This window comes from Myodes glareolus, chromosome 17 (genome assembly GCF_982192425.1).
Source record: "Myodes glareolus chromosome 17, mMyoGla1.1, whole genome shotgun sequence".
Taxonomy (NCBI): domain Eukaryota; kingdom Metazoa; phylum Chordata; class Mammalia; order Rodentia; family Cricetidae; genus Myodes; species Myodes glareolus.
Window position 1 is genome coordinate 50,360,564 of NC_142042.1, and position 13,078 is coordinate 50,373,641.

Consider the following 13,078-nt stretch of genomic DNA (forward strand, 5'->3'; position numbering starts at 1 on the left):
TACTCAGTCATGGTCATGAATTTGGATCTCAGCACCCATATGCCAAATCACACATCAGAAAAAGGCCTGTGATTCTGTATCTAAGACCTGTGATTCCGTATCTAACAGAATCTGAAGTCCTCTCTGACCTCGGAGCAATGTTAGGCAGTTCTCATGAAGGGAGTTTAGACATTTGTGCTAAATCCTATAAGCAAGTAGGAAAAAGTACACCTAATTCCCTGCCAACTGGTAAGTTTTTCTTGACTCTCTCTCCCACTTACAGAGACAATATCTGAATAGTTTAGAAAATCTTCCAAAACTTTTTCTAGAAACCTTACCTTAAGCCTATACAGATCTTTTTTGTTTTCTTTTCTCTCTTAAACTCATCCATTGTTCAAAGATTAATTGTGTGAGGTTTCTCCATTTTAATTTTGTAATTCTATACTTCTGGCCCTTCCCCTTCCAAAAGGCTACTTCATATTTCGAGCAAAATGTTGTAAGATGTCTACCCTCCACCCAAGACAAAGTCGATCATCTTTGACACACCTACCTGCTTAGTCTCCTGAGTCTGCTACTGAGTGTAAATCCCCTTATTGGCATCACCACACATCAGGTCAGCTCTGCAGAGTCTTTTTAGCTACTTCAGTGCAGTTTTTTTTTCAGTAAATGTGTATATTAAAATGATTACATTACTGCTTGCAGCTAAATATGCATTTATTTAAAACATGCAGCAAATAAAGATCAATCGTTTTTATTTTGAAGAGACTGGTTTCAAGCCAATTCTGAGTGTTAGAGCTTACATATCCTAAGCTCATGTGAATTGCCTGCTTAAGAATCAGTTTTAGAAGTGGGGATCTGTTCTGTAGAAACTAAACCTCTTTCCTATTGATAATTGACTTTTCTTAGGTTTTTATATTTAATAAGTTATCCACCTTGTTGGAAAAACTAACATCATAAAAAGTATAGAGTGAAAAATCTTGTCCTTACTTCCCAGCTACCTAGCAGTCCCCACATTGTCTTCCCCAAATAGATGGTAGTTTTCTTTGTTTCCAATGTATGCGTCCAGAAGTGTGTTGCACAATTGCTGGTAAAAATAAAAGGGAAGTATTATTTGTCTTATTCTTTCCACAAAATATAGCCTATACACATTCTGCAACTTACTTTTCTCTTAACATTTGCTACTTTCCCATTTCAACACTTAGGTCACTGCTGTGCCAGTTCAGAAATGCTGGTAACTGTTCCATTATGTGGAACTTATTTAACCTCTAGTTCATTAAAGGGTTTAAAAAATTCCTGTCATTACTAATTCTGTAATGAATAACCCCGTTTTTTTTTTTAAAAAAAAAAAAACTAAGAAAAACCAAACAAAAAACAGTGTTCCTGTAGAAAAAAAAATCTTTGTTAGAGTGTTTGGATTCCATGACCCAAGGATAGGATGTCAGTCTCAAGTATGTGAAGTGCTAGGCTGCAGAAGGAAAGGAACCCACATAGGCATTGCTCCTCAATCTTTTTGCCCATGTTCTTTCCCCCACCCCTCCAACTTTCAGGCTCTGACTTCTGCATCCCCCTCACGACCCTTTGCACTGTTTGTCTCTTCTTGACCATGAGGTCGTTTTCAGTAATCTCTAAACTAATGCTCAGCTGCTCTCAGTTCTCTCCCCAGACTCTGAGAGTAGTCACCCTGGTGAGAATGAGAACCTATGTAAGAATTGCTTGGTTTTCTTTCTCACACCTGTAGCACAGCAGGCATTAAATGAATATATCTAAGGGTCAATACACTTATTCTTTGTCAAGGTCTCAGTGATTTATTTTCTTTCTGTTAAAGTTGCTACTGCAGAGCTTACTTCAAGATTTCATACTACTTATACAATGTAATTCTCTGCTTGATACTCAAATTGTAATACATACATATATTTTTTCATTTTGGTGAGAAAGGCTAAACTATAGAAAAATTGATTTGGAGAAGGGGGTTTTTATTGCTCTGAAATTTGTAAAATTGAATTTGAAAGGCTCTGGGTTTTATGTGATTTTGTCCATAACAAATTTTTGATACCTCCTTTCCCCTCTTTGCTCCATATTTGAAATTTTTCTTCCATTGTGCATGATAGAGGAATGCTGCTTTGCTTGCAAGAAATTAACTTGGAATTGTGTTTTGAGTAATTCTGCTTTTTTGGCTTTTTGTACCTAATCAGAATTGATGTGACAGAAGTGCAAATCTTCATAATAATCATGCATTTGCTGGCAGTGATTGGAGGACCACCTTTTTGGCAATCTATGGTAATTTTGTTCACATCATGTATCCTATGTAATGCATGTTATCTTCTGCTTGTGTTTCTAATATAGGGGAATCAAGTTAAAGGGTAATGTTTAAAGTATTTTTACTTGTTTCTGAGAGTGAAAGTTACAGCAGACAAAAGCAAATTTCTTGTTAGAACATGAAAATTGTATTCTTTGGAGTTCTGTGTACATTAGTGTGCTTTGAAGGCCACTGAAAATCTGAGTCCTTATTGTTAACCCATTTTGCATTCAAGGGAACAACAGGTAATGTGACAAGTAAGTTAACTATGACACAATTAAATTACTTTTCCCATTTCTGTAGTGTGTGACTTTACTAGGTCTTCTGTCATGTGCTTGATGCTGAATAACAAATTTAGAATTTGAAATTGTAAATTAACTCTGGCACAGAAAAAGAAACAATATAAATAGTGCTGAATTTTGTCAGTCTATGGAATTATTTTCAACACTGTTACTTTTTCCTTCCTGCCCTGAAATATACTATAAACCTCAATCCTCACCCCCCATGATCCTCTTGAGAGACTATACTCTAACTTCTATCTGTTACTTTGCTCTGGCACGCATTGCACAAACAGGTTAATAAGTACAAGCACTGCCTGCCTGATAAGAAGCTTCCTGTGAAAGGTGGCACTCCTTGTATGATTGTTTCCTGTTCTGTTTGGGGCTTTGTTTTGCTTTACTTTGTTTTATTTTGGGAGGTGGGATCAGGCTGCCTTTAATTAAAGAAATTATTCTTGTGCCTTATTCCCCCATTGGCATAAAAGGGAGCCCTGTTACTTTACAGTATGTTCCAGTATTGTTCAGGATTGGGCAGGGAAGGTAGCACTCCCTAGTTGTCAGTTAGCTGCTGGTACTGCTGTCCCTTCAGTAGTTATTTGATGTGGTTGTATTTAAAAAAAAAAAAAATTAGTAAGCCAAAGGACTGTATTTGTTTCTTCAAAGTCAGACTAATTTCAAAATATAAGAAATTGACTGACTCAGACTTTCCCTTACTTCATTCCCTTCCTAATGGTAAATTAGGTACTTCCCTGGCAAAACTAATTCCTTGTGCTCAGAGGATGTACTTACAAAGAAAGAAGACATAAAGGAATGAAAATAATTTGCAGTCAGCCAGGAAAATTCTGAATCAAGTCTTTCAGTGCACAATGCCATTTGTGTGCTGTAGATGTCACTGTGGACACCTTTTGGTTTTTGTGACTAAAGTATAGAGATAATTTTATTACCTTTGCCCCTTAATAGATGAACTGGTTTTGTTCAGGCTTATAAAAAAAGTTTAGCCTTGACAGGAAGGAAAATAGATTTGTTTTCCTAAAACTACATCATAAAACCTAATTTCTGCCCAACCTTCACTTTTACTATAGATTATTAATTTTAAAGACTTCATGGTTTACATAAAAACTCTCTCCAAAATACTGTCTTAAATATCTTAAACATATTTAAAATGCCTAAGGTTTTTTTTTACAAAGTATTTTAATATCTGTAAAATGAGAATTCTGACTTGATGCTTTGAAAATAATTTAAACATCTGGTTTATAGAACTAATCCTTAAATATGACATTATGTCACACATACACATATTTGTATTTGTGCTCTATCCATGTTTTATTTTTTAGGGGTACCTGGTAGTAAGTTGATTCAGATATAGTTTTATCTTTCTCAATAGAATTTGTAGAAGTAAGCTATGTAACTAACTTTTTAAAAGGTTAATCTGAGCACTTGGGAGGTAGAGACAGAGCAGAAGTTGAAAGTCATCCTCAGCTAGACAGTGAACCTTTTTAGCCTAGGCTGCTTAGCACAGCCTTACAATAGCAACAAAAGGTCAAATGTTGACCCTATCTTTACTTGTAACTAAGATAATATAGTCATGTTTTTATCGTGGATGAAAGTGACTTTTTCCTTATTCTTTTCATATTACCACCTGTTTCATTTAAGGCAAGTTCTTACTGTTTCTATAGCCCTTCTAGCCGTCTAACAAAGTCTGGAATTAGATCAGCTAATCTCTTGCATGACTTTATCAAGACATTTCCTAAGCTATTTGTGAAATTGACTTAGTATATTTTGAATATACTAGGCCAAGCACTCCAAATTCAGAATTAATATGATTACTATTATTAGAATGTCTTGAAAAAACAGATGTCCTGCCTTTGACCTATTGTATTCTATATTTTGTGATGTTTACATCACTAAACTAAAAGGAAGGACCTGCCTTCTTATAACAGTCGGAGACTTAGTGAAATTATTTGTGCTGTTTGATCGCAGACTGCTATGCAGGTTACTATCCCTTATACAAAAAGATTGGGATCAAAAGTGTTTCAAATTGCAGGTCATTTTGGGTTTTGGAATATTTATCAGAATATACTTGTTCCTAATCTGAAATCAGAAATGCTCCAAAATCTGAATTTGGGTCAGAAATGTCCACCTCAATTTGTTTACTACTAAATGTGTATGTGTGTGTATGTATGTATGTATATGTATGTGTATATGTATGTATATATATATATATATATATTTAGTTGCATTGTATTTGACTCAGAAACTAACTGCATTTAGCAATCCCATCATTTATATCAAAATGGAGAAAAGATTGTTTTATTTAGGGCTCACATAGGGAATTTGCATCCCTTTTAAAACCTCAGGCTATAAAATCGCTGGTATTTTCCAAATTCTTGTTAAGTTATAAAATTTTTACCATGACTTTAGCAATCACATTTATAGTAAAAGAAAACAAACATAAATATTATAAATGTCTTCATAAGTTTGATTCTGTTTTGCAGAGGTGAGTGACTGACAGCTACTGCATTTGGATTACTCATTCTTTGCCACCTTTTTTTTCCCAAAGAGATGAGTTTTACTAAAAGTTATAATTGATATTATTGCTATTTCCTGGGTTTTTGTTTTGATGTGAAAGTGTTGGGTTTCTTTCGTTGTTCTTGATGTTTGTTGTTGTTGGTGGGGGTTTTTTGTTTGCTTTTTTTGTTTTGTTCTGTTTTTTACTCTTTACTCTTTTTGGGGACTGCCATCCATCTCCCAAATAAATCACACATGGAAACTTATTTTTTATAATGAATGTCTGGCCTTAGTTTGGCTTGTGTATAGCCAGCTTTTCTTAACTTAAATTTTCCCATCTACTTTTTGCCTCTGGACTTTGGGCTTTTACCTTTCTCTATTTCTGTATATCTGTATATCTTTTATTCCATGTCTGACTGTGATTGGGTGACTGGTCCCTTTTTCTCTTGCTCCTCAATCCTTCTGTCCCAAGATTTCTCCTATTTATTCTCTGCCTGGCAGTCTTGCCTAGCCTATCTTTTGCCTTGTTATTGGCCATTCAGTTCCTTATTAAACCATCAGACATTTTAGACAGGCAAAGTAACACAGCTTTACAGAGTTAAACAAATGCAACATAAAAGAATGCAACACATATTTGCATCATTTTACAAATGTTCCGCAGCATAAACAAATGTAATGCATCTTTCACTAATATTCTATAACAGGAAAGGAATACTTTTAGTTGCAAAAGTTAATACATTTCAGGAAACAGGAAATGCATCTTGTGTGCTTCTTCCTAAAATGTATTGCCTTTAGGACTCTCTTAGAAGTAGTGGGTGTATGAATGTGAATATGTGAATTAATCACTGTTCACTTGTGGTTATTTACATTTGATTCTCTTTTTTGTTTTGTTTTGGGTTTTGTTTTTGTTTTTGTTTTGTTTTGTTTTTCCAGACAATGTTTCTCTGTGTAACAGAGCCTGGGCTCACTTTGCTTATGAGGCTGGCCTCTACCTCACAGAAATCCTCCAGCCTCTGCTTCCCAAATGCTGGGATGAAAGGCATGTGCCACTGTGCCTGACCTACGTTTGATTTGCTGTCTTTGATTAAATAGTTCTTAAATCTTTTAGAATTCAGCAGCAGCTAGATAAATAGTACTACAGCGAAATGGTTTCGGATTATTTGGAGGACTGAATATATCATGCATTATCATCTTTTTGTCTTTCTTGAACTAAAAGGCTTTTTTCCAGTGCTGGGGATTAAGTTCTTCAGGTTTGTTAGACAAGCACTTACCACTGAGCTGCATTCCCAACCATTGAACTGGAACACTTAAAAAAAAAAATACCCTTATGCTTAAATAATTTGGATACAGTGATTTTCCTTAAAGTCATATTGGACACTATAATTATGTTAACATTTTTAGTATTTTCATGGAATTTACTTAAAATAATTTGCATGAGTCTGGAGTAATAGCTTAATTAAAACCATGTGCTGGTCTTGTAGAGGACCCAGTTTAGTTCCCAGCACCCACAGAATGTGGCTGATGATAGCCCCCCATAATTCCAACTTTAGTAGATCTGACACCCTCTTCTGTCCCTCACAGGCACTGAATTCACATGTACAAATACACATGTACATGTTGTTAAAGCAGATAAATAGAAGTCTTTATCATGATTTACAGACAAATATTTCTATGCTCTTTGCAATAAAATATCTAATCTTAAAATTTTATTTTATTTCCACAAAACCTACTAAATTACTATGTATCTTCAAAATCTAACCAAAACGTATAGATTGTGTCTGATAGAGGTGCTGAGAATTTAAAACTTTTCTCATTCTATCCTTTTAAAAATCAGTTGTAATGCGTTGATATTACTTGGGTGCATACACTTCCTGTCAAAAAGCCAGGTTTTTCCCCCTGACCATGGAAAAGACATCAGAACTTAATGGAATTCTTAATCTACGCAAGTTTGGAAGATTACTGAAATTGTAAGGCAAGCCTGAGACAGTTGTTTTCAGATAGCACCTTAGCTAATTCTGTAGAGTAAATGCAGTCTGAGTAGCAATAATGATGAGTGAGATTATAGTACGAAAAAGGATTAGAAAGAAACAAAATGTGCACATCTTCCTTGATTCTGAGTGTGGGGCAAAAGTGGTAAAAATGCAGTGTTTTTTTTTTTTATAAGTAGTTCATTGGTGCCAATTTGCAGGGGGAATCACCTGTGAGAATTTCTTGTACTTGACCTCACATTTTTCTGTGCGCACTGCCTTTTACATTATAAAGTGGAAGGAAAATAGTTATGCATTGTCTCAAAAAACAGGAATTTGGTACACACAGGGAAAGGGACACAATTTGAATCTTCATTCAGAAATACATACTGATCACCTCTGGTAGTCAGGGCCCCAAAGAGAATACAGGATTCATTCAGGAGTGAGAGAGATGGCTCAGACCATAGGGACACTTGTCACTAAAGCCTGATGACCGAGTTCAGATATTGGGATCCATATGATAGAAGGAGAACAACTTCGACAAGTTATCCTTTGATTTCCACCTGACCACTGCCTAACCTCAATAAATATTCATAATTTTAAAATTCAATTCAAATTGAAACCTACATTTGAACTTACATTCTGATACTATAGCTAAGATGACAGAATTGGTGAGCACCCTGGGATGTTTAGGATACTTCAGAGTTGCTGGCTTACTTTGTGATCCAGGCCTTGTATTAATTTAGTATTTGTGTTTATTCTTTCTTCCAAAGGGCAAAAGTTTCATGATATTAAAGCAGTTTTCCCAAATTGTAAATACAAGTAGTGATGCTTGATCAGGTTAGTTGTGGCACGAGTGACTATGGTATACAGTCGTCTCATTCGGGGTGCTGATACCCTGGCTATAATATGGGAACTCCCTGTAATGGTGCAATACTCTAGTTAGGCAAGTGTCATATTTCTGCCTTTGCCATAAACACCATTGTCTCTGTAGAGGGGATTGTGGGGGGAATGGCAGGAGACTGGGAATTGAAAAGGAACAGAGTGCCAGCCAAGTGCATCAGATTTCAGTAGTAAATCTGAGAAACTACAGCAGTTCAAAGCCTCATTGTTATTTATTATCTCCTCTCTTTAAAATCTTAAATTTGGGCTGTAGGATAGGACATTAGGCAAGGAAGAAGACAATTTGGGGTCTTGTACAAATTCCTGAACATTAAGTGGAAATATTTCATGTAGAAGATTAAATCCTGCTTAGTGTGACTGAGATTCAAATAGTTGCTTTCACTTTCTTTGTAGAGCTGCAGTTTTGCAAGAGGTAGGAGAGTTGTGTAAACAAAGTGGGTTCTTGAGAGTTTTGAAGAAATGGAACATTCAGAAGTTTTGGATTTGTTTTGCCAATTTTATTCGAGTTTATATTACAAAGAGACGTGTCTTATATCCATTTGATTTTAAAATATAAGCACATAAGTCTTGAATAGTATAAATTGCCCTGTTTTAAATGTTTTTATTTTAAGAACTCATTACCTTTAAAAGCTGTGGGCTTTTATACCCTTGTTCCTATAATTACTTCAATATAGCCTTATTAATCTTACCTTTGGGCAAATTTCAAAACCAGAAAAGAAAAAAAAAGAATGGATATAAAAAGAAGAAACTCGTTGGGGACCCCAAACATTTAGTATGTCTTCCATTTTAAATGATGGATATTATACTTGCAAGATTAAATGTACATTATCAATCCACTCATCTCAACCCCTCATCTTACTTTAGGTAAATCATATTTTTAGGGTACAGTCATATAGTAGTACATTATTTACTGAAAAGTAAGCTTTATATACTACATTGTGGTATGGTTGTAGAGCTGCACCAGTTTAGATGTCTTGACCTTTTTATAAGTGTGAATGCCACTTGAATTGCCCTCAGCTCCACCAGCTGGCTATATCCCAACAGTTCCTGGTTTGGAATTCTTATACATAGAGTTCTATGCTGATTTCAAAATTAATTTGCTAATATCTTTATTACTTTTGCTCTATATTGTTTAGCAACTAGGAAGCACTACATATTTAGAGGTAGATTTTAGAAAGTATACAAAGAAATAGAAAGACACCCCTTTTATTTAAAAAACAAAAACCTTAAATGCATTCACAGAACTTTAATGATCTATGATGCAAATTAAAAACACTGTATTTTCTTTTTTAAAAATGATTCCTGTTGAACTCTTTAAGATTTATTTTATGTATGGGTGCTCTATCTGCATGTGTGCCTGTGCTCCAGGAGAGGGCGTCAGATGGTTGTGATAGTAGATGGTTGTGCACCATAGTGGTGCTAGGAATTGAACTCAGGATCTTGGAAAAAGCAGCCAGTGCTCTTCACCTCTGAGCCTTCTTTCCATCTCATATACTGTATTTTTATGTCAGAAGTGAGTTTCATCTTTTGAGACTTGTTATATTCTTTATAATTCAAGGAGAAGGAAATTTCCATTTCATTAGTATTAGCTATAAGGAATGGAGAGTTTTTAAGGGTATGAATAACTGTAATATTTTCTTATTTGAATGTGTATATATTTTTAATTTCCCTTTCTCTCTACCCATTAAAGATTCCAGTGCTGAATATTCAAATGAAAATTTTTCCTGCACTTTGTACTGTGGCAGGGACCATATTTTCCTGTACAAATTACTTCCGTGTAATCTTCACAGGTGGTGTTGGCAAAAATGGATCAACCATAGCAGTGAGTATACTTTGAGATTTTCAGAGATTTGCAAACTAAGACTTGTTCTATTACTTTGGTTTTCATTTGAATGACATATAATCATTTGTCAACTTGGAAATTCTTTTAAGCCTTTGAAATAAATATTTGTACATACTTTTGTATCCTGAGAAGCGTTCATGTATATGGGCATAGCACCCATGGTTTTAGAAAGTATGACATGCTATATAAAAGGAGGTGACACCCGCCAAGCACAGTGCTGTTGTACTTTACTACCCATCATGCAGCTGCCTCTCACTAGTCCGGAGTCCAGCTTATTGCAGTTGTTAGCGGGCAGCCACTGGGAGGTTCTAGGAAGGTTGGGTTAAAGTGTTTGTGGTAGGTCCATGAAGCATCTGACAGCATTAAATGTTCTTAACTCTGCTCTGTACAGGGAACAAGTGTCCTTTCTCCTTTTCTCCATATTGGATCGGTGATCACCTTAGCTGTTATGATCTACAAGAAGTCAGCAGTTCAGCTGTTTGAAAAGCACCCATGTCTTTATATACTGACATTTGGTTTTGTGTCAGCTAAAATCACTAATAAGCTTGTGGTAAGCACCTCAGTTTTTACTCTTTTAATGTTCATCTTATTTTGGTTTTGTGGGCCTGTATTTCATTTTGTGGCTTCCTGAGTAGTCTTAAGAGTTTCCAGTATAAACACTTTACATCAACAGAATAGCTGTGTTTCCTCTCCTGACACTACATTTTGAGTTTGCCTGATGTTCTTTACAGTTCTATATCCTTTCACTATCTTGTCCACTTTTTAATTTGGTCAGCCAGTTTGTGTGCATTCTTCAGTGTCATCCTGGACACACATTGAGACACTTTTGTCTTTTGTACAAGTGTTTCCCTCCAGCATAGTTGGCGTGGCTGTTCCCTTTCTCATAAAATTTTAACATTGATAGAATTTTCTTTTTGTAGTTTCACAAGCTCAACATTCTTGAATATCATTCTTGAAACTTCATCTTTGAGCACTATACTGATTTACTGTGTTGCTGACAATTCCAAAATGAAAGTGCCTATTTCGTTGATTTTGTTTTCTCAGGTTGCACACATGACGAAAAGTGAAATGCATCTGCATGACACAGCATTCATAGGTCCAGCACTTTTGTTTCTGGACCAGTATTTTAACAGCTTCATTGATGAATATATTGTACTTTGGATTGCCCTGGTAGGTATTATATTGTCTTATTTTGTGGCTTGGAAGCTACTTGTTTTCTTATTTGACCGAGTCAGTCCTTTGTAATGTGTTAAGAGTTGTTTATGATTTCAATGTTAGCCGGCATGTTTGTTAGTCTTACCATTCCTACCTATGTTAAGACTCAAAAATTCGAAATTTCTGATTGCTTGTGTACCAGAAGTTTAGACTATATTCAGGCATAGCGACTCGTTTATAAATTGTGCCTGCTTTCATTCTATACTGGCAGAGTTGAGCAATTGTGAGAGAGAATACAACTCAGAAAATGTGAAGTAATTTTGTTGAGTATATAGCTTAGTGGTCAAGTTCTTGCCTAGCATGCATGAAGCCTTGCATTTGACCCCCAGCACCATATTTAAAAAGTCAGACTTGGCATTGCCTGTGAGCCCAGCAATTGGGAACTGGAAGCCAGAGGATTGGAAGCTGAAGATCTTTCTTAGCTACATACTTAGTTTGAGGCTAGCCTAGGCTGTGGGAACTTCTGTCTCAAAAAATAAAATAAATAATAAAAAGTTTAACATATTTACTATCTCTCTAAGGAAAGATTTGTTAATCCTTAGTTATAAAGGACATCAAGAGGCAACTATTTCTCAACTGTATGAATTTGAAGATGAATTTGGAGAGAAGAGAGTCAGAAGCCACCCGTCTATCCTCTCAGGAAGTTAGGGAGGTCTGTGCACATGTTGAGAGTCTAATCAAACATCTTTTCTCTTTTTAGGTCTTCTCTTTCTTTGATTTGATTCGTTACTGTGTCAGTGTTTGCAATCAGATTGCATCTCACCTGCATATACATGTCTTCAGAATTAAAGCCTCTGCAGCTCACACTAATCATCACTAACGATGGGACTGGGGTTCTTTTAAGCTCATGTTTTCTGCAGGAAAGAATCCGAATATGTTAAGGAGAACGGGGGTGGATAAGAAGAACAAATGTAATTTATAATAATCAATGTTATATAACTTTCATTCTTTGTCACTGGTAACACTCCCTAACTGTCCTGTTAAGAATGGGAATGTCAGGTCTCATCCTGTAAAGTCAACATGTTGTCAAACAGGGTTTGGCTCCAGAAAGCATGCAGGGAAAAATGCCATGTGTTGTGATTATCCTGACTTCAGACTATCAGTCGGAGGAGCGTATTCCCAGTGGTGGTGATTCTAATGTAAAATTTTTACAGGCCAAACGATGGTTGCTTTATAATTTTAACAAATCGTCATCTTTTAGTAACATCTTGTTTATTGTCTTCTCAGACTTTTTTTGTAAGGAACTCAGCTTGTGACATTTACAACCTACTAGCTTGTGAGGTGAGAGCAGTCATAAAGACCTTAAATTTGGATGGAAAGGGTTCCTGTCTGTACATTGTTGAGGAAGTGATTTTATTATTGATCAAGAAATGGTGTTTCTCACGGGTTTGGGAAATCTTGGCTAGCATGCAAATAATGTGGTAACTTTGTCAATCCATTTTATTTTTTTAAATAAATATATGATCTCAGAGCCAGCCTGTTTTCTCATTTTTATTCAGGAGAAAGGTAAACTAAATATTAAATGTCATTTTTTTAATTGAGACAAATTTTATTTCTGTTCTTAACAATTAAGGAAATAAGGTCGGCTGTGTTGTCATGATATGCTTTGACCACTCTATTGTAGAAACTGTTAAATCTTTTATAAAGAAAACATGTTTTGTTCATTTTCTCTCCTATAGGTTCTTTCTATTGCAGTCATTACTCCAACGTTTCTTCAGTCATTGGCCAGAATGGTGGTGGTTGACTTTGCCTTTTCCTTTTTGGTATTTAGACTACTGTTTGAATGTTTTTGTTGTATCCAGATGTTTCTGTACTATAGAGAAATACAAAGGGTAGTGAATCCCAGCATTCAGAGGTGGAAGCGGGAGGATCAGAACTTCAAGTTGTCCTTTACTATGGAGTTTCAGGCCAGTCTGAGCTACACAAGATGTGGAAAATTAGGGCGGAGGGAGGACTGGGATGTAAAGATAATCTAAGACAGCGGGGGGGGGGGGGGGAAGGGGGCAGGCAATCCTCCATTAGTACAGTTGCATCTATTGTTTTATTTGATTATTTCAGCAGACATTCAACAATTGTTTAGACCTAGTGA

The 13,078-nt window shown here is 35.7% G+C and overlaps 1 protein-coding gene across 2 annotated transcripts in view; it reads left to right on the forward strand.

The window, feature by feature from the left end:
- Positions 1 to 12,460, forward strand: part of Cept1 (choline/ethanolamine phosphotransferase 1) — a 41,392-nt gene extending 28,932 nt beyond the window's left edge. Inside the window, exons 5-9 of one of the 2 annotated variants that reach the window (XM_048443416.3) lie at positions 2,172 to 2,256; positions 9,622 to 9,753; positions 10,166 to 10,324; positions 10,819 to 10,944; positions 11,690 to 12,460. In XM_048443416.3, coding sequence (XP_048299373.1) covers positions 2,172 to 2,256; positions 9,622 to 9,753; positions 10,166 to 10,324; positions 10,819 to 10,944; positions 11,690 to 11,809 — 622 coding nt within the window. In that variant the 3' untranslated portion in view covers positions 11,810 to 12,460. The remainder of the gene's footprint in view (positions 1 to 2,171; positions 2,257 to 9,621; positions 9,754 to 10,165; positions 10,325 to 10,818; positions 10,945 to 11,689) is intronic. The other variant, XM_048443417.3, reaches the window with a different exon arrangement.
- Positions 12,461 to 13,078: the final 618 nt, after the last annotated feature.